The sequence below is a fragment of the Zerene cesonia genome, chromosome 4 (genome assembly GCF_012273895.1).
Source record: "Zerene cesonia ecotype Mississippi chromosome 4, Zerene_cesonia_1.1, whole genome shotgun sequence".
Taxonomy (NCBI): Eukaryota; Metazoa; Arthropoda; class Insecta; order Lepidoptera; family Pieridae; genus Zerene; species Zerene cesonia.
The window spans coordinates 4,744,893-4,767,277 of record NC_052105.1 but is presented as its reverse complement, the minus strand read 5'-3'; the positions used below and the strand labels follow the sequence as shown (position 1 = coordinate 4,767,277).

The window sequence follows — 22,385 nt, the reverse complement described above, 5'->3', positions numbered from 1 at the left end:
ACTTGAAGATGGTCGTACTCTTTCTGACTACAACATTCAAAAGGAATCCACCCTACACTTGGTACTTCGACTGAGAGGTGGTATGCAAATATTTGTAAAGACCTTAACTGGCAAAACCATCACTTTGGAAGTTGAGCCTTCTGACACAATTGAAAATGTAAAGGCTAAGATTCAAGATAAGGAAGGTATTCCTCCTGACCAACAACGTTTGATCTTTGCTGGAAAACAGCTTGAAGATGGACGCACTCTCTCTGACTATAATATCCAAAAAGAATCCACACTCCACTTGGTCCTTCGTCTGAGGGGTGGTATGCAAATATTTGTGAAGACTTTGACTGGAAAGACCATCACTTTAGAGGTTGAGCCTTCAGATACAATTGAGAATGTAAAGGCTAAGATTCAAGATAAGGAAGGTATTCCTCCTGACCAACAGCGTTTGATCTTTGCTGGTAAACAGCTAGAAGACGGACGTACTCTTTCTGATTACAATATTCAAAAGGAGTCTACTCTTCATCTGGTTCTCCGTCTTCGCGGTGGTAATTAAAATGTATTATCAAGCTTAACTATTGCAGTATTAGACAAATTGTTAATTTGATGTAACCATTCCAATATTGACATTAATAAATAGCTTGGCATCTGAACATCATCTTTAATTTCCCTATGTATTTAAATACCTGACATAAATTTGACATAAATACATTGTAACAGTAAAATTTTCTTTTAAGGACCTTATTTTTTCGACACAAATTATGAACGTATTTCTCTTTCCTTTTTTTATAATTTTTGCTCTCCTGTCAGTTACACACTGAATATCACAAAATTGAAAATAGGAAATAGGAAAATCATTTCTATTTTCTGCAACAATAGCTAAAACAAATCAAATACCAGAATCCTCCTATGTCATATTATGGAATGGAATGGAAATTATTACATATCTACTTCTATTTAGAGAAATGAAAATTGCCGTTCCTTTCGCAGTTGTGACCTGCTGTGTTTTTTAGCAAGTGCATGAGTTGTAATTTTTATAGGTAGAATCTCTTTAAGAACAGATACTTTTCAATTTTAAACGAGATAATGTTTAATTTCTGGACATTCGCCATCGATTATCATTTTTAAAAACGATATCGCGTGGCACCAATAAGGTAGTAGGTATGTCTCTAATCTATATAAATTAAACCAGGACCAGACTATAATCCATACTATCTGTTCTAAATTTCAGACAATACGCTTACATAGCTGCTCTTACATTAAAGAAAAATATTCATTTAGTTACTGTTTTGTGGAAATTATGTGTCGTGTTGACTTCGTCGTAAAAACAAACAGAAAATTAATTACCGAATATTATCATTTTTTTTATTCATTTATTATTTTATTTTATTCTTTGGATTTTACGTATTTAGTATTGTAAATTTACTGCAAAACTTAGTAATCACAACTAGCTTAGCATTTGTTGCAAATATTTATTCATAGGTATATATATAATATACTATGACATCAGGTGGCTCGTCTGTTCCTTTGTTTGTTCTGTCAAAAAAAAAAAAATGGCGTCCGCACACATTTAGAACTTTCAACAGAGATTATTAGGTGAAACTAAGAATCTAAATAAGTGAACATTCTCTATTCAAGTAGGTAGGTAAGTATGCAAGGAACTATTTGTAGGTATATAACTACCTACATAGTACATATAATAAAAGGCAACGTAAAACCTTCACTTGAATTCATGCTTTGATTATGATATATTTAACTTGAAAGTCTTAATGTAAATTCGTCATTATTATAGACTAGCTGGTGCCCGTTATTTCGTTCTTAAGAATTTTGAACGTGTTCAAACTGGAGGAAGAACTACTTTACTTTCCGAATTTTCTCAGATATCGTTGATCCATCAAATGTTCCTGAGTTTCTCAATAAATTATAGCCTATATGATACACAAACATAATTAGGTACAACAAAAAACTTTCACTCAAATCCGTTCAGTAGTTCTTGAGGTTAGCGTGCACAAACGGACAGACACAATATTGGGTTCGTGCTCTACAATTGCTTTTAAGACCCCATCTATAATTTTTTTTTAATATCTTCCATGTAGACTCAGCTTTTTAATTGTTTTATTATATCTTAGACTTATACTTGACCCAGGTTAAAAACAACTTAAAATATAGCCTTTGCGACTATTTATCGGTAAGACTTTTTGAAATCGCTTGAGTCGATCCATATATTACCCCCTACAGGCTACAACGACACAAACTACATCTTCATAACATAACATTATGTATAAAAGATAGATTAGTTTGTCATCGTAGCCATCAAACTACATTCGTCTTTTTTTATTTGCTTTATTTTTGTCCACTATTTTATATATTCTTTTTTTCCTTTTACTTTAAGGGTTGCCTGGAAGAAATTGCCACCTAGCGATAAGGCCGCCTTTTGCTTACTTAATGTAGTTCAGTTTTTCTTTCTTTTTTATAGGCAATAAAGAATTAATAATTAATATCACTGTCACCATCTGGATACGTGGCGATCATCCACAGTGCGCTTTAGGAGGAACTTTTTACCGCGCACTACTCCTCTGTGGAACGATCTACCCGCTTCAGCATTTCCGAACCACTATGACTTGGGTCTCTTCAAGAAAAGAGCGTACTCTTCCCTTAAAGGCCGGCAACACTCCCGCAACTCTCCAGGTTGCGTGGACGCCTATGGGCGGCGTTAATCCTCTCCGGTGACGCGCCTGCTCGTTTGCCCGCTATTATATAAAAAAAAAAAAAAAAAAAAATTTCATTATATTCATTCGTCACGGTGAAACCATGAAAATACACACAAACTTCAATCCAATCAGTCCAAGCTGTTTCCTGGTTTTAGTATTTGACATACCGACAGCAATGGCACCTACCGGATCCTAAAGTATTTATAAATCATAGAGAAACTAGGAAACCATCGAAATACTGATATATATTGCAACTCAATCAGTGCAACCATTTAGAAGTAATAAATTACATAGAAGATAATTCTTACTACCTACCCGTTGTCCTAATAGCTGTTTTCCCGTTCATCATTCCAAATGAATCACTCCACCACGGTAGAAACTAAGCTTTGGTAATAATCAGAGATAATGTGGGCCTCAAATGGTTAAAAAAAAATAAAATCTTTCCTCTTTATAATATTATTATAGATATTGAACTTAATACGAAACCAGTAGGACTGATTCAATTTAAAGGTTGACGAACTTCAGGACTCATTTCTTTTCTTATCTGGTTTGTTTTGAATGTTTATTATCTAAAATTTATTAATAATAACACACTATATATTGCTAAGTTTGTTTTTATTAAAGTCGATACGGTCCGCTCATAATAATAAAATTATATTATTCCAAACAGACGATAAACCAGAAATAAATTAGATTCAGCACAAATTATAATCATAATCCCGTGTAGGTCTTGTGGTCTAACATTCACAAATATACACTTGGACGTAGGAACGAAGCGTAAATTTAATCACCAAGCATATATTATAACCGTTAAACTTTCGACTGTGAACTTTACCTTACACACATTAGATATAATTTAATATTATTGATATAAGTAATTATTATTCATCATAAATTAACGAATTCTGCCACACCTATTGTTAATCGAATATTATCAATTCATAAGTGATTTACTATTTATTTTGGTACATATACGTGGTTTTTATGTCGAAGTCTCTTGATTATTCTAATTAAAGTTGAAAATAAAACAATCACAGTAATTGTTAACATTTTATTAGGAGGCGAAACGAGCAATAAGTTCAGGATATTTTTTTAATATAAACAAATATCTCATAAATTGTCAAGTTTATCTATCAATTACAGTACATAGATTTTTAAGATTACAGTAACATGAACAAGAATACACTTACGAAACATATATTTACTCGCACCGTTGAGTTAATGCATGTAGTGCCAGCATATACCATAGACACTACGTTTGCATCCAGTTTTAAATGGTTCTATGCGTTCTCATGAGGCACCCAGGTCATTTTGGATTTCGGTAACATTAAACATACAATCATACTATTCAAAGAAGTTTGATTTAAAGAGTTACGTTAGGGTAATATAATAAATACATAACAACAATAAACCCACTTCGTGGAAGGATCAACGATATGAGCGTTCATTTTCACAAGGAGAAACATTGAAAGACACGTTTGAAGACGGGGAATTGTAAATGTGCTGAGACCCGTCGTCATATTACATCGAAACATTACATATTTTAACACCAATAGTAATTTATTATTTGCTCAAAATACTTATAATATTAGACACTTGAAGATAGAACGATTATCATTTATATGAACTTACATACACCTAACATTAGATCTAGGTATTGTCTTTTATATGCCAGAAACATGATGAATGGGGTCAATATTACGTACGAATGAAATGAGCTCAATGAATGAAATACAAATACGAGTATGTTTAACATTACTTTAACATCAATAAATGTCGTGAAATTTGATCGTATCTTATGTTAACGTGCATGCATAAAGTATATTCAACAACTATTATATAGAGGCCACATATGGATTTCTAAACAGATTTCTAATAAGTTAAATTAGAAATCTTCTCTGTATATGATTTATAATTATTTTAATATACTTATGTCGGGAAATAAAAACTGTTATAGACTTTAAAAAAATTGACCGTACACGACACAGCGTAAAATGCATGATTACTAATATTATCACAATAACTTTATGTCATAATATAATTTGCCATAAAACATCAAACACCGAGTAGCCACAAACATTTGGCAAGATTCAACAACTCTTACGTCCCCATAATGCTTTGTGTATAACATTATACATACATTGTATACATTCACCACTCTGATAAATAATCACTGTTACCCGCAAGATATAACTATGTCTAATCTCAAAACTAGTATACAATACTAATACGTGACATCTATATTAAATGGAGAGAAGTCTGTTACCAAATTAAAACTATGTATAATTGAATACTATTTTCTCTTTTCAAATATTATTTTCTAAACTCAACAAAAATATCACTTATCGAAATTTTAAACATACATAAAATATAATCATTAATTAAGAGCCGAAGCACTATCTACAAAAGTTGCCTTGTTATTTATAATGTATAAGCCTAAAAAAACAGATTCGCTTATTTTTCTTAACTGATGTATACGTTTCGGAATGATAGTACTTTTAATACTCTGAATCTTCAATTAAGAAACTAGATAGCGAAATATTATGCATTTTTATTACTCCATGTCCTAACATAACAAAAAGATAAATCAATTATTTTACAATATACTAATTCATAAGATAACTTACTGATAATTTCAACTAAAACTACATTTACAAAAAAAAAAAAATATACAACACAGTTTTTACTTTTCAGAGCTTAAAGTCATCGTAAAATATAGATTAAATTTAAGCTCGGTCAAGTCAAATGTTGAAAAACAAAGTTCGTTGGGTTTGGCAAAAACTTTTACGAGCTCACACAAAATGCATTGAAAATGTGGATGTAAACAAAATGGAAGACCGGACCCGAAACAGTATAATGATGAAAACACAATAAACATTTAAACCATTGAGCTTTTGACACAATTTATTTGGAATAATTAGTCGTCTAATGTAAGAAATATAATACTGAGACATGAAATTTGAGTATTGCAACACAGCCATTCATATAAGTTTAACTTTATTGAAAGTACATTTCATATATCGGTGTTTAATTCTAGACAAATATTCAAAAATCTATGTAAAACGTCTGATATTAGATTTAATAACATATTTTAAAAACAAATTTCTTTGGTATAATGCCATTCCATATACATTTGCTTCTTCAAACGTGTTGTTGTACTTATACTCGCTACATATTTGGAAACAACATAAATCCATCAATATACCTACCGAATATAATTCATTATTAGTGTAAAAGCCAATAATAGTGATATTATAATTAACGGCTATAGTGCGTGCACGATACGTGGGTAAGGGGTTGCCAGAAACGATTAATTAACCGTTTGCTTTTGAATATCTGAAGGTTACCACCCACGAAGTTCGTGTAAGTACTATAGCGGAATGGTTTGTGTTGCAACGTGAAGCGTGTGAGTGTTTACATGTTGGGTAAGGGCACGTTCACCTGCACGTAGCTGATGGGGAAGTAGCCCGTCTTGCCGTTCAGACTGCCCTCGAACCAGTTCTCGTCCACTTTGTTGATCAGCGTTATGACATCGTTTTCCTGTGAATTGTTATAATAATACATTTTTATAGGTTGCATTGGAGTGTCGTCCAATTGAGATATAAATGGACCGTGCGATGTCATTTATTATATTTAACGACTAGCTTTTGGCCACGGCTTAAATTCGGAGTAAAACCCCCTTTTGAATCACTATATCTATTTAAAAAAATCATCAATATCTGTTGCGTTTTTTTAAGATCTAATAAGCATAAAAACGCAGACAGCGTAAAGCGACTTTGTTTAATGTTACCATTGTAAACGGTCAGATTAGGACGAGATATCTCCACACCTTAGCTTTAATGATAAATACACATTTACAAGAAACGAATACTTTTTAAAACGAACGATAAAAAATGGTTGAAAAATAACATTGAGCTAATGTATATTTAATAATGAACTAAAGTAATTTTCAAATGGATCACATATTAGAGTAAAACCGTCTGTAGCTTTTAAATCGTAATATGAGAGTCCTGATTTCAATAAGATCTTCCTGCATTGTGTAATTCTTTTAGTCACACTTTGTTCACAGTTTTGCTTCAATAAGAAGTAAGTAAGCATATGATATGGTCTGTAAATCCTACCTTGAAGCCCAGTTCACCCTGGTTCTCAGGATCGAAGTCATACAGCGCAGTACAGCACGGCTTCTGCTGCACACTGGGTGTCCGCGCGGGAGACTTCACGGGCGACGGCAGCGGGGACGCTACACATATCCAATTGTTAGGAACGAGTGCGCCATGGTGAATTTGCGATATGAACGCTTTTGCCAATTAAAACTATATCTTTTCATTGAAGACATTTAAACGTTATGATATAGGAGAGAAATCGTCGCTTTCAAAAGACGCTGATACAATAGATATAACAGAATGCGTTGTTAGATTGATGCAAAAATAATAAGGCGGATCAGAGGGGTAAACTGGGAGTTACCATGACATCTTAAAGCAGTATTCATTTCAGTGTGAAAAATGACAGAACTATTAAGGTTGTCTAGCGCCATAACCTTCCCACAATGCAATTAGCACTGCTTTAAAAAGTAATTGTAACCCCCCTGCTTTGAGTAATTACTTTGCAGTTACATATACATGTAATAGTATAAATGCAGAACATTATTTTCCATCTTCACTACCAATTGAAATATTCAAAGCACTTATACACCGGTCAACTTTAAATGTTTTGGCAATAACGTTCATTATTAATGATCTACAAGCATACTTATATGAAAAACACTACATACTATATGTGAAAGAAAATAACCAAATGAAAACACAATAACATTCCCAGACTATTTGCGAATAAATTGTCGTTTTGGCGCACGCACAATACGTAATGAAAAATAATTTTAATAAAACACAAATTAAGCATGATATGATTAAAACATCACTAAGCTGGGTGGATGAACATGCTCGCAACGTCACTTGCGTGAGCGCAGGCGTTTGATGACGTTAGCATATGATTTTGACATGCACATGTATTCGAATGCTATATTTTGTAAACGTTTATTCCCTAATACTGTGAAAATAGCCCTCAAAGCATTCTAGCAAGATATGTATCGTATAAAACAAATTACCCCTATTCTGTTATTTTTTTTTAGTTTGTAATGTGATGTATACTGAACGTACCAAGTCAGAAAATATAATTTTTTTTAAGTTTATGAACTACATTAAATTTCAGGATTTTAATGAGAAGAATTCAAATGCAATAATTGTAAAAAGAAAGATCATTGAATCACTAACTCGACTAACACTCGCATTAAAAATGATCATTCTACCGAACCTCACCTTAATAGAACTAGCAATAACTAACAAACTACGCAGTACTATCCTACACGTGTGTGTGTGTGTGTATCGCATACGCAAAAAGTGTACATATATCTATCGGTGGTGTGTGTGCGTGTTACCGTTGTTGGAGCGCTGAGCGTTGCCGCCCGGGAACAGCTCGAGGTTTGAGGGCGGCTTGTGCTCCGGCGAGCCCGCGCGAGACCCGCCTGCTCCAAACCACGCATACGTCACTACTACACTTACCCACCGCTCAAACGACACTTTACTTTCAGTTGTACTTATTACATGTCATAAATAATTCGCTGGTGGAATCATCACTTGAAATTGAGTTCGATATTGATTTGCTACCCCATGATTGGCTTAGTTGAACATTAACTTAATCAACAATATAATCGTTTAGATTATTGATATATATGATAAGACCCATTTGTAATATAACTGTGTATTTCATGTGACATGTAATAACTATTTTTAACAAGGCTATGTAGTATTTTTGCCTTAATACGTAACTTGTATTGTAATGTGCATGTCAATTTGTTAACTTTATTATACGACATAAACACAGCGGGAAATAGAGCGATAATCATAAATTAGATCTCTCTTCTACTTAGAAGAAAAGTAGAGACATTGAAATAGAATAAAACATCAATATTAATCGTAGAGCACACCGACTATAAAATTTTAAAAATACGACCATAATAATAAAAAATATAGACTTCTATGCAAAGAATACATTGTGGATATCCTTGTCTATAGTCATTAATATTTAAAAAAAAACAGTTTTTCCGATGTAAACTTGTTGACATTTTTTCACAACTCTTTGCATAGCGTTTTAAATCTTATAGCTAATGGGAAAAGGTGTAGGATAGGAATAGAAAGGATTCCGTTGGCTCCTGAAAAGTATCGTGAATATTTTACGTCTATTCTCACATAATAACAAGCAAAATAAAATAACGAAAAATTAATAACATTGGTTAATCAAAAATAAAATGATTTGTACAGAGTATTTTTGTATTTACAAATTGACTTTCACGCATTATGATGAAGCCTCTAACAATTATCACCGCTAATAATTTATTTTTATATACATTTGAAACTGACTTCTTAAAACGCATTCCAGAAACTTCTCCTAAAATATAAAATTATCATATTATATAAGATAGACTTTAGTTAGAGTGTACTGTAAGTTGCAATAGACAATATTATCTTGTTAGTTACAATATTATGACAGTGTTATTGAGAAAAGCATTGTGAGTGTTCTGTTAATATGCAGTTTAATGTAGTGTTGATGATGAATCGTAAACATAAAACATAAATCAATTTGACTATGGACTACCTGTTAATAATACGAAAATATATATCGAATTATACGAGTATTTATTGTTATATATTCATACTGTGTTTTTAATCAAAATTATATACTGTTTTTATTAAAAACACACATCGACCACCGAAACCGCATGACTAAACCGATATCCCGACCACCACCACAGTAATCCACAGCCAACAAAGCGCAGCAAATCAAAAAGAAATCACCTGTCCACGGGTCCCGGCCGTTCGTCGTCCGCGGCGCGGGGTGCGGCTGGAAGGCGGGGCGGGGGTTGCGGGGGTTGCGGGGCTGGGGGTTGCGGGGTGAGTCCCACGCGCGGTCGAGCGCGGACAGGTCCGCGAGGGAGGAGGCGAGGGGCGCGGAGGGAGCGGGCGCGGGCGCGGGGGCTGGGCGGGAGAGGCTCTGCGCGGAGCCGTAGCGTTTACCGTGGTTCAGCTCGTGGATGCCCTCGATGTGCAGGTCGGCGAGCGTCTTCGGCACGAACTCCATCTTGGGACGGTTCACGGCCTCCTCTTTCCTGGAACGCGGCGAGTGTATCGTCCGTTAGTAGTGTTGTTAGTGCGTAGTGACACGTCTTTGCGTGAGCCACTGTAAACTCATTTACTGTATTCTTAATATATGTGTATACAAATCTATACTATTATTGGTACAATTATTACTGGTACGATTTTAAAAATTCTTTCTGTGTTAGATAGTTCATTTATTAAGGAAGGCTATATATATGTACCAGCCGTACATAAGCCGGGGCGGACCGCTAGTATTTCATAAAGAAAACAACATGTGTTCTGTGATCAAGGGAGGTGCGAATTTTCATTTTCAGCTATTCATTTATTAAAGACAAGTAATATTTTAGTAAGCAGAATCAAACATTTCAATTTGGGAGTTTACAGATAAATCGTTTTCTTATCATCGTCTTAATTAAAAACTACTGCCAATGAACATTATATTTTATATACGGATATATATCACTAAACATAATTTTTTTAAAATTAAAAATTCCATACAGATAGAATATGAACATGAAATACTGTGACTTACTTCTCCATGAGCGTGGAAACCAAGCCCTTGAGTATCTCAGTGCACTGCTGGTGGTACTCCAGCAGACCCTCCGCGAAAAACGCTAGCTGCGCTACTTGTTCCACCTAAACAAATATTTTAAACATAAATCAAATTGAAACATAATTTTATAAACTCTTATCTTCTATGCGTCGGAATTGTCGCTATGTTATCTATGTGAAGCCAAAAGTAAAGAAAAGAATTACAGAGTGAAATCATCAAGCTTCTATGTCAACGACGCCACGTTGATATCAGATGAGTTACTTTGTAACAAATAATCTATTAACCTACTTTTAGCGTATCAAAGGAAACAAAGGTTGTCTCTATAAAGTTATGTACGATAAACGCCGAGTTCCATCCGTGGCTATTCTTATACGAGTAGACATAATTACATACAGAAACCGAATAATACTTACGTCATTGTCAAGTAAGTTGAACATTCCGATCTGTGCGAGCGAAAGGGACTCAGCGAACTTCTCCTCGGCCTGACGGATTTCATCGTCTGGAATGTGAGCACCTGATGTATGTAAGCTCACAAAAGCATTAAAAAAAAAAAGATAAAAAAAACAAAAGTTTAAAAACAGAACACCACAAACGAAAAACCAAAGAACAATTAAGTGTTTTAGAACATAATAATAAAAAAAAAAAAAACAAAAACAAAATACAGACCAAATGTAGAAATCATAAGATGAACATAAACGTTGCGAACGAAGAAACGACCCAAGAGCAGAACAGGAGAACATGGAAAAAACGAGCTGATATTATAGAAAACGGTAAATATTATTTATTTTAAATAGCTTATTACCAAACTCAATGCCACACAAAAACTAATGGCGATAAGAGAGTATAATTTAAATGTCAATTTAGCGAGATCACAAGCCTTATACCATAAGCGCAACGAAGTGAAATGTGATAGAAGTAGTGTGTTGTAAAAATACGGCCCTCATTTCTCATTCCTGCATCTTCCTTCTCTTACTCGTATTTAACTATTCTACTACATCAGCATGAAAACACGTAAATAGTTTATCTTGTTTAGTTGAAGATAAATATACATGTTTACACTACATTGATGACGTAGTGATAAGCTTCGAAATCTTAACATTAGCATCTTTATAACTAGCATCTAAAGCGTAAAAACACTTTTTTTAATAATGGTACGATAATGATTAAATGATATCCTAGCTATATTATATTCTCACCCCCTCTTCCATGACTCGGACTTGCGTAAGGGCCTATCCTGACACCTTTTTATATTAACAAAATGTTTAACAAAATAAAACTAATCTAAAAAAATATCTTCGCAAAGACAAATCTGTCCAAAATTATTTTTACGAAACAATTAATGTATTTTAGAAATTATAATTTAGTTTAACAATGCAAAATAATATCACCTTTGGCTTGTCTTCGTCGTTTGCAGTCAAAATCCAGCCTTCGTCCTTGCAATTTCTTCCGGTGATGCTGAAATGAAAACAATGTTTATAATATTCATGTTTGCCGAGAAAATTACATTATAAAAATACATAGTAAATTTTGAGATAATTAACACGTAGAAAAACGAGTACAAATAACTTTGTTATCTACACTAATATTATAAAGAGGAAAACTTTGTTTGTTTGGTTGTAATGAATAGGCTCAAAGACTACTGGACGGATTTTAAAAATTCTTTCACCATTCGAAAGCTACATTATCCACGAGTAACATAGACTATATATGTACCACGGGCGAAGCCGGGGCGAACAGCTAGTCGTACATAAAACCATAGACAAGAAAGCAAAGTATCCTCACCATGACTTCCTTAAGGTCTTTGGTCTGTAAGTGGTGCAGGGGCTCGAGGAAGCTCTGTTTGATGTTGTCATCGAGTGAATACTTCACGTCCGCCATCTGTTTCAGCGCTTCGCCCATCTCGATGAGGCATTGTGCTGGAAACGAGAATGTTCCTTGGGATACGGTTTTATGCGTTTTGCTTCGTGATTGGTGCGTTTTAATTGTTTGTGAGACGGAGCGTGATCTATCGTTTATTTTGTGAAGTTTGCTAAATTTCTCGATTAGCAAACTTTTCGTAAAATGTGTTTGCATTCTTGTTAGTTTTCTAAGACGTATGTATAATATTATTTTTCCATATACATTTTTAAATGATATGCATTTGTGAGTGTTCCTTTAAAATATCGGCCACAGTCAAAATTTGGAACAAATCATAGTTTAAACTTCGTACAATCACAACGATAACACCAATGCAAAGTATGATACAAAATGTAATTCAATAAATATACGTACAAAATATAGTGTCCTCTCCAAGCTTCTTGCCATACATGAGCATACAGTCTCCCAGCACGCCCTCAGGTTGCGGGTAGGTGTTGCTCTTGGCTTGCCCGCTCAGTTTGCTGATGCCCTTCACGGCCGCCATCTTGGCACGCGCCGTTGGATTTGGCTGAAGGAATTCTTTGGTTTTCGTCTGTAACTCCTCCACTAGTTCGCATGTAACGTCAGTTTTCTGAAATTGCAAGAAATAGATGAGTGATCCGCCTGTGCAAAGTGTAGAGGTAACCAGTACAAGTTTTAATTTAATTATGGACTGCGGTAAATATGACATCGTTTGAGAATTATGAAATGCAGTTTATTTAATATTCTACGGATCTTATCCCGATAAAAGAAACATTGACATAACGAACGAAATTTTTCAAAAATATCTGGAAAACCGTACATGCAATATCGTACACATTGGAAAGATATATTAGAAGTTGAGTTATAAAGAACCTCTGATGAAAAGGAATTTTGCATTCGTTTTGTTACGTTTCGCTCTTTATAAAACGATACAACACTGTACCTAACGTATTGATGTTATTTGTTTGAGAAGCTGCATTGAAGTTGCATACTATTATATAAGCCTTCTGCATCGATAAATCTTAGAACTTAATATAAGACACGTAGTAAATCTGCAATGCAGACTTTATGAGGAACTAATATTAACTTCATAAGTACGTATTCAGTTACAGCTACATTTTTGAAACAACAAAAAGTCTAAAACTTTTTACTAAAGCCTACACGCATGCCCTGCGGTCAACCATAAAAAAGTTTAATTACTCACTCTTTCCATTTCCATAAAATCCAAATCCAATTTTGTGCCTTCAGCTCCACCCATTTTTTCTGTGACATACTGAAACAAAAATATTTTTAAAACAATGTATCAATTATCGCTTGGTAACGTTTAAAGAAATCATTGTAAATATTGATCAAAGTATAATAATATACGTTACGATACTACGGTACGGATATGGCAAGGAAAAAGTAAACAAAAGTGATATTTGAAGTACCAATTAGTAAAAGCTTCAATATTACGCTTAAGGTATATATAATTATTATCGGTCTCAATAAGTATCTCATTAACATGAATTCGTAGAGCCGAAATATTTTATGTGGGATTCGGAGCTCAAGAGTATTCAAGTATTCATAAGAATAAAACATAACGATGAATTTTTTCATGTCATAATTTAGGTGCTGAAACATTATTGCAATATTTATACAGAGATCGGATCGTCGTTCAGTTTATTTCGTTTGGACATTTAAGAATTTAAATTACGTAAAGTGTATGACTGATAACATGATTACTGCGGTAAAAGTTTACCAATAATAACATTAGGGGTATTCCGACAATATAAAAGGAGTGAAGTACCGGAACGCTCGTTTGAACACAAAAGCTTGGGTCGAGGTCTAGCCTTGACCGAATTGTGCTCAGTTCGTTCGAAGTTCTACCTATAACAGATTAAAATTGCACCACAGATGCCACCCGTGCCTATGAATGGCAACCATAAAAATTCAATATCGATATCTCCCCACACCCTGCATCATCTGAACAAAAAATCAAAAAATCGCAAAAAATTAAAAATCAACCGCCCGTTCCAACAAGAAAATTTGCATATTTTCAAAGTTTATCGATTAGGGCTACCGAACTTGCGCGGTGAAATATATTGACACTTTATATTCGAGAAGATAATCAGCAGTTTACGGTGATCTGCAGTTAATTATACGCCATCAACAGAAGATTAGAAATTAATGAGAAACGGGAGGGATGTTACGCTACGATACGCTGAGCAAACACTGATACAACCGATACCTATTTGTCGTCGTGCTATTTTTTCACTGGTTTCAAATATCGCTTTCCATGTATTATACATGTACTTATATATTACTTTTACTTAATGAACAAAATTCAATGCAATCGAATACACGATTATGTAACGCATAGAAATAATACACTCTAGGTCTTTTTCCAGTTTCCCACGGTATATTTATCTCATATTGATATTTTTGTTTTCTCAAAACGTAAATATATAAATATTTGAGGAAATAAGTGTTGGTCGTTTTAATAATGTTGGTTCCGAAAACACAAGGCTAGCTAAATGATGAAGGAGGCACCACCCTTGCATCAATTATCCAGACCAGACGGCCTGAAACATAATGTGCGTCTCGCTCAGCTTGTAATATTGTAGAGTACTTTATTTATATGCTATATATACCCTTTTATTTAAATTGCCGACTGAAAATGTGTTTAGGCATAATATAGTAGTAGGCAGACTAGGCACTATAATGAAAGCTATAATATAGAAGGGCACATTTTTGGCCTCAATATATATTCTTAATTATAATGGAATGGAATGGAATAAATAAATACTATATTAAGGGCTTTTTCAGTGCTTTTTTAATATCGTATTAAAAAGGCAATTCAAAAATTTCTAGTTTTAATAGCTCAAGTTGTGACATTTTAGATGTGACATTGTTATTCCATTGTGTATCTATATTGGACCTATAAGTTATAATTTATTATTGAAAATTATCCCTTAATTATTAGAATATTTCAATAAATAAAAACAAGTCAAATCCAATATTTTTTACAGCATAATTTTTATTTTTACTGTACAACTATAAATAATTTCCGTATAATTATATAATAAACTGAAACTCTACTTGACTTAAACCACAAAGCAGAACATTTTATTATTAAAAATATCATCATCAATGTCACAGGATTGTGCACAACAGGAGGAAGGCTACAATAATTGGGGCACATCGACAATATAGGGTGCGTTGTGGGTCATGGTCACCCCCGACCCCTTCACCCGCAGGGAGATAAACCGAGTTTGTGAAATGCGAATATCATCCCTCTATTTCATAGATCACGTGCACGCTCAGGAAATTGTGCAAGTTCAAATTGCGGAGATGAATGACAATTCACAGAAAAATGGAATGTTCTTCATAATTTTGGAGTCAAGCGTACCCTCTGTGCGGGTGAAATCTGCTCGAATAGTCGCGTAAGCGAGTATTTATGTATTGTGAACAGGAAATATGAAGCTTTTCAGCGTTTTCTGAAAGCATAACTTTAACGACACACTATAAAAATGGAACGATTTGATAAGGCTCTGAAAAGAAAATGTTTCTTGATTGCAATAATATTAACACAACATAAAACTAAACACTCATTATCATTTTTAGTCATTAATTTTCAGACCAAAACATGAAAAATGAAAGGTAAACCATGCGATTCAATGTCCCTAACGTAATTTCAATATTAAAACTCTAGATAACTATATATTTTTTATTGTAAAAGAGTCGTTCGGAATACTCAAAATAACACATATAGAACAGTTACTAGAATATCATTATTTTATTCATGTACATACATTTATAATCAAACATTATCTTTTAGTAGTACTCAAAATGTGCGAAATAAATCAATCCAGCCTATACGTTTCATACCTACAATCCACTCAATGACTATATAATACACATAAATTAAGAACACTGTTAATATAAATAAAATACACTCATTTGGCTCAAATATATGACCAATAAATTCACGAAATATATGAATTCTTAAAGGAAAACTATAAATCATCATTTTCAAATAAGATTATTCTTACCTTTGTCCTAAACTCAAAAATATTAAAGTGTCTACTAAATAAAAATTTACCATTTGAGTATTTACCTACGTCAACAATTCGACGCAGAAGAGCAATATGTATGTTATTTTTATGAGACAATTCCTTAATGACGTTAATAGGGTTGCGTCATTTTTAGGTAATCAATCAAGCTATGATTTCGACGACTCGACAGGTTTAAGTTGTGTAAACAAAGCAAATTATCCGGATTTTAACAAAATCTTTCTACTGTGTCTCATCGTTCGTCGTTTGAAAGATATAAAAAAGAAACATCTGCCTAATTAAAATCGTGGATTCATAATACAAAATCGAAATTCAGATAATTCCCTGGAATATTTAATCACAAGACTAAAATATTACTATAGCGATTCCTCAGTAGAAATTATAATGGTCAGGGTATATACTATGTTGACATAATTATAAATTAACACTAAATTGCAATTGATTCCATTAGATACACACATAATTACATACAATACTTTATCATAAGTCTTCAACATTAATGTGTTTTCTAAATCATAGCTACATAGCAACTCAAAGCTTTTGAAACATCTGAAAAATAAATTTGAACCAGAACTTCAATAATGGCACTTGTAGGGTATCAGGCGCGAAAGTTTTTTTAACTCGGCGGAGAGCCCGCCCAATAATCAGATTCTGCTCAAGTTTTTAATCTCGACCGTCGGCGGTGGCTGTTGCAAAAAAAATGTAAGTTATTCTTAAATACTATGAGATTCACCTGATTAGCTTTGTTGATCTGTTTCTTGAGTCCTGCGAAAGCCATGATTGCGTCGTATGATTACTTGCTAATTATTAATCTGAAACAAAGAATATCAAGATGCATTTTAACAATTTCTGATTATGAAACACACATAAAAGACTTATATAAATTGTCGATTTGGTGCATTTTGATAAATTGTCTTAGTAAAGGCAGATACATTTATCAACAAGTGTTATATTGGCAGTTCTCTCAAATAAACGTAAGTCAATTTGGTACCGAATAAACAAATATTTGCAAAATTTGTTTACGTACACAAATCTTCCTTTAAATCACTACTTATTCAACCGCACGTCGTGTTTTATCAATGTACAAACAATGTTTATTATTATGCTAATTTCTTATTATAAATATGTTTCAAAGAATATGTTTAGGCAAAAAGAAGTATACAGTTTACAAACTGTTGTGTATACAGATAATGAGATTGTTTTCACGAATTAGCTATTTGACTACATCTGACTTCCATACCAGATCAGTTTGTTACTGGCAAGTTGCCACGAGTCCGGATCGATACGTGTGACTAACATTATGTAATCGAGCCTTAACAATAACGTTAGTGTTATCCTAAGGTTTAATGACGCTTAGGTAATAGCTGCTGAGGCACCAGCGACCTTCGACCTATTCGAGCTCTGAGATGATTCGTGATACACGTGCCATTCGCGTGGGCTGTGCTCTGGGGCAATTTGGCTTAAATTAATTGAATGTATAACGATACAGATATTCATCAATTCATTGTAGGGAAAACAGAAGTAGGTGGATTGTATTTACACTACAATTTAGACTTGCATTTGATAGAGAGGAAAATATATACATAAATATATTTAACAAAGTAAGTTGCCCACGTAGTAATATATATTTTTGATCACCGAGCATTTTGAAGGTTATTATCTCTTTGATAACTATTATTAGATTTTAATCGAATACAAGAAATAGCCATTTTAGTGGATTCTTTCACCATGCTAACGAACACCGAATATCATTTATGGATACCACATAAAGCAATTAGAAAATACCTAAAGCTTCGCCAGTGCTAGCTATTTTTAGTATTAAAAAATGAGTTCCCATTTTCCACACCAACATTTCGAACATTGCGTGCGGTCATTACTTAACCTCAATGTAGAGTCAGCAGTGGTCACCACATACTAACAAAATGACATTACGTAGCGTGTTACATGTTTAACTATAGATAAAATAATCCAATTATAAATCATAGAAATTCACAAGACTAAATTTTTACACAAGTGGATTGTTGGTTGTCTTAAAGAGCTTTACAGAAGAAGATTTTTAAAGAAAAAGTAGCGTAATATTTTTACTAATAATAATTTCCCCTTCTGACTTACTTTGGTATGATTCCACAATATAAATGTTTTACATATATATTTTCGCTTAATACACGAACCCTTCCTTAGACTTGGTAACATTATTGAGTAAAGCTTTATCGGATACATTAGCTTTAATATCAGAATCCTATACGAGTATTTTGTATATCTTTTCCCCACAATATTTGTATCGAATATTGTGGGGAGAGATATTTGATTTGTACAATAGAACTAATTGAATATCCGTAACATCGCATGTCATTTACTACAGAGGAAATACATATAAGATACTTTTTCAACGATGAGCATTAATTGGCCAAATCGGAAGAAACCATACAGCATGTTAATATAAAGGAAAACTGTTATTAAATTCTTACAATAATAATGAAAATTTCTGTTATGTTCAAAGAAAACGAGTTAGTGTCAGGCTGGAGCGTTGTTTAGGTAACTAACGTTCTTATACTAACACTAAGAGACTAAATGGGTGTAAATCCGAAAATTATCTAACAGATTTTATACATACGTACAAACACGATTTAACATTTCATCATTTTCTAAAACAAGAAGAATACTTTATCCTTATTACAATTAAATAGGTCAACGTTTGACCTCCATTCCATCTTAAGGGACATGATGTTATCTATGTATAGATATATAGCACATACCACCATATTGAATGGACATATCATCTTTTTAAATAAGGATTCTTTCATATTGACTTTTGATATTCAAGTAAAATAACGTAGACGCCTAATGTTAAAGAATATACGTTATAGATATAAATCCTTTATAATTCGAAAATGACGAAATTTATACTTGCTTTTATTATAATAGCCTTTGAGGTTTTTTTTAGTTTCTACCCTCATTCATATTTTTTCACTCAATTTAGGACTGAATTCTCTTCTTAACGCCATGTGTGGCAAGAGGCCTCTCAGGTTCTGTCCTTAAATTATCAGTCGATAAGATATTGAACATATATAATAAGATTGAAATAGAGTCTATGCGATTTGAAGCAAAATTATGATATCATATTCATACTATATTCTTTATATTGAATTTATTAACCCCTCTTGATGCACTTAGACTACCCACGTAATAATAAAGATGCGCCCTCTCACCTTCTAACAAAATCATACAAATTGGATTAACGTTTTTTTAGGCAATGCCTGAAAGTAGCCATGATTATTGAATTAAAAACTGCAATGAAGTATAATTAACATTTTGTCTACTTGCTGGTTTTGTCAATCAATAAACGCCTATTGTGCGATTATTTGATAGCCTTAACGTGAAAGGTAAATGAAAAAATGTTCACGACACAATGATTCCTATAACACAATAAAAATATAGACCTCACTAATAAATAGCATTTCACGTACCTTAGTCTTTTTATAAATGCCACAAATTGTGTAAGAGTTAAATTTGCTACGGTGCTACAAGTCTACGTCTCGTAGCGGTCACGCGTATTTCGTAGCTCGGGGGCAACTAAGGCACCCGTAGGGCATGCAAGTGCGCGCGCAGCCTCGCCCCCACATTACGTGAACCCAATATCAATCCACAATTCTATTTCAAAATTACTTACCTATATAAAATAAGTATATTCTGCTTCAAATTGTGTCGTTTTGTTTGCATTATAATATTTTTAAATATCACATAGTAGTCGTAAAATATTAATTATTAAATTGGTCTGTAAGAAAAAGCTACAAAACATGTCAGTCTGAGAATAGACAGTATTAAAAATCAAACAAGGAGATATGCTCGTAACTCTAAAATTAGATATTACCCGAATACGGATTAAAATATCTATGAAAGTATTGACGTATTCGTGTAACCTGTTCCAATGTTGGACTATTCACTTCAATTTGGTCGATTTGTGTGGTTAAATTAAAAAAAATATGCTGCTCATACGGGTGATATCTTTAACACAACTTTTTTGACAATACTGCTTGTACAGTCGAGTCCGATAGCGTTAATGTTGTTGAAAACTAGTTTCATTAAGCCGTATGGTGTGAGGGCGGCTATTGTAATGTTCTGGCGTGAAATATTTAAATTTACTTTTTGTCACTTCGTATAACAATGACGTAACTCAAACGGGATATAATCGTGTTCATTGTGACCTGATATTTAGCAATGTGTTTTCTTTTTAATATCAGAGCATTTAGTGCTTAGAGTATGAAATAAAGTATGAATATAATTTATAAAATAATAGGCCAGGTATTGGGGGCCAACGTATTTATTACACCCCCGCAGAAGATCGGTGTATAATGGTAGCATGAACATTGTGATGAGTGATGATGATGTGTGTATCCTTTTCCTTACCCTTGAAGGTCTATCCTTTTCCTTAGCCTTCCCTATATACTATATAGCTCGCACCAGGGAAGTACCACACCCCCACAGAAGACCGGCATGAAATAGAAGCATGCTACTATGCTTCGATCGGTAAGTGGTAGAGACGGAGGCCATTTGCCTTTCCTTACTCTTCCCAGTCCTGTCCTTCACTCCTATCCTCAATTCTTTATCAATCCCTTTCCAATTTAAAGTCAGAAATTTCTTTGCAGAGGCGTGAGGTCTGCAAACGACAATGTTAGTCTGACAAGAACTGATTCAAAGACTGTTATCACTTTCGAAGAAATATTACATCGTTAAAATACGTATATTAGGATCTAGGAAGTGATCACGTAATATTCTGAGACACAGCTATCAGCTGTACGCTATCGATGTCCACATTGCAACATTTTGTTTTACCGCACAACTTTGTGTGCTATCCGCGGTCCACGCTCGTGTAACTTTGTCTTTTACTGCCTAAGTAGTTGTGCGTCTTGAAAACTTTTGATATAAATTAAATTGCAGAAATGAGGTACTTATAATTATTTAATATTTAACTTGGAAATTAGTTTCTTCATATTCGCCACGGTTCTCCCGGCTGGAACTATGATAAAATAGATCTTCATCTGCTCATATTTATGACATTTGATTTACAACAAAAAGTTTCAGATACTTTACAAAATACGAAACTCGTTATTAGAAGAATGACAGCATGACATAGTGTGTTTTATGAAATAAGCGAGCAACTGAGCTGGTGGTTTTTTTTTTTTTATGTCATAGCGGGCAGCTGAGCTGGTGGTTCGCCTGATGGTAAGCGATCACCACCGCCCATAAACATTCGCAAAGAGGTACTAACCTCTGTGAATGCGCTGCCCACTTTTATGGGGTAAGGGAAAAGGAAAGGATTTACGTCTGGAAAGAAGGAATGGACTGGGAATGGTAAGATTCCGTTTCCTCACCCGTCCCACTGGCCTCCGGCTCCGAACTCACCATACGAAACACACTACTATTTCACGCCGATTTTCTTGGGGTGTGGTACTTCCCTGTTGCAAGCTGGCCAAATTCGCGCCGAAGCGTGCTCGACTCCCACAGTGAAGTCTGTGTCTACAATTTGGACACAGACTACGGCTCAGACGAGTCTACATGTATTAAAAGCGACATGTTTGCTTTATAAAACGGAAAGAAAAGAAAGTTTGATTAAAAGCATGTCAATTAATAGCCTTAACAATATACGTATCTATTAGATAAGAGAAGGAATTGTTGTGTTATGTATTAAACAACATTATATATAACTTTAGGTTAATATTTTACACTACCGACAATAATAACAATAAGATAACAATTGAATTAAATCAAATAATAATTTCCAACTTTATTCATTCACTTTATTGAAAATGTGGGTGTTCTTTCTTTAAGGATAACTACGATAAAGACACCCACAGACATTTCGCCTACGTCTCTTAAATTAAATAAGTGTATGTTAATTTTTTATGACAGTAGTTTATATCTTTTGGTACATACTACAGGGTTTTGATTCAGTGAGCACTATTAAATTTTGAATACATGTTATACAAATGTGAAAGAAAGAAAAAAACATTTATTTTAACACACACACACACACACACACACACACACA

The 22,385-nt window shown here is 33.7% G+C and overlaps 2 protein-coding genes across 10 annotated transcripts in view; one reads left to right on the top strand and one right to left on the bottom strand.

Annotated features, from left to right (window-relative positions):
• LOC119839624 (polyubiquitin-C) overlaps positions 1 to 641 on the top strand; it is a 3,366-nt gene extending 2,725 nt beyond the window's left edge. Inside the window, exon 3 of one of the 2 annotated variants that reach the window (XM_038366021.1) lies at positions 296 to 641. In XM_038366021.1, coding sequence (XP_038221949.1) covers positions 296 to 544 — 249 coding nt within the window. In that variant the 3' untranslated portion in view covers positions 545 to 641. Of the gene's footprint in view, positions 1 to 73 lie in introns of both variants that reach the window. The other variant, XM_038366020.1, reaches the window with a different exon arrangement.
• A 3,094-nt stretch (positions 642 to 3,735) lies between these two features.
• The window catches only part of LOC119839594 (endophilin-A), a 28,724-nt gene continuing 10,074 nt past the window's right edge, over positions 3,736 to 22,385 (bottom strand). The window contains exons 1-13 of one of the 8 annotated variants that reach the window (XM_038365965.1): positions 19,804 to 19,924; positions 17,070 to 17,148; positions 13,486 to 13,554; positions 12,675 to 12,891; positions 12,186 to 12,319; positions 11,792 to 11,858; positions 11,600 to 11,644; positions 10,817 to 10,902; positions 10,383 to 10,486; positions 9,770 to 9,861; positions 8,134 to 8,220; positions 6,821 to 6,939; positions 3,736 to 6,239 (exon numbers count right to left, since the gene is read on the bottom strand). In XM_038365965.1, coding sequence (XP_038221893.1) covers positions 6,114 to 6,239; positions 6,821 to 6,939; positions 8,134 to 8,220; positions 9,770 to 9,861; positions 10,383 to 10,486; positions 10,817 to 10,902; positions 11,600 to 11,644; positions 11,792 to 11,858; positions 12,186 to 12,319; positions 12,675 to 12,891; positions 13,486 to 13,554; positions 17,070 to 17,114 — 1,191 coding nt within the window. In that variant the 5' untranslated portion in view covers positions 17,115 to 17,148; positions 19,804 to 19,924 and the 3' untranslated portion in view covers positions 3,736 to 6,113. Of the gene's footprint in view, positions 6,240 to 6,820; positions 6,940 to 8,133; positions 8,221 to 9,550; positions 9,862 to 10,382; positions 10,487 to 10,816; positions 10,918 to 11,599; positions 11,645 to 11,791; positions 11,859 to 12,185; positions 12,320 to 12,674; positions 12,892 to 13,485; positions 13,555 to 17,069; positions 17,149 to 19,803; positions 19,925 to 22,385 lie in introns of those variants that run through there. The other 7 variants (XM_038365966.1, XM_038365962.1, XM_038365968.1 and 4 more) reach the window with 7 other exon arrangements.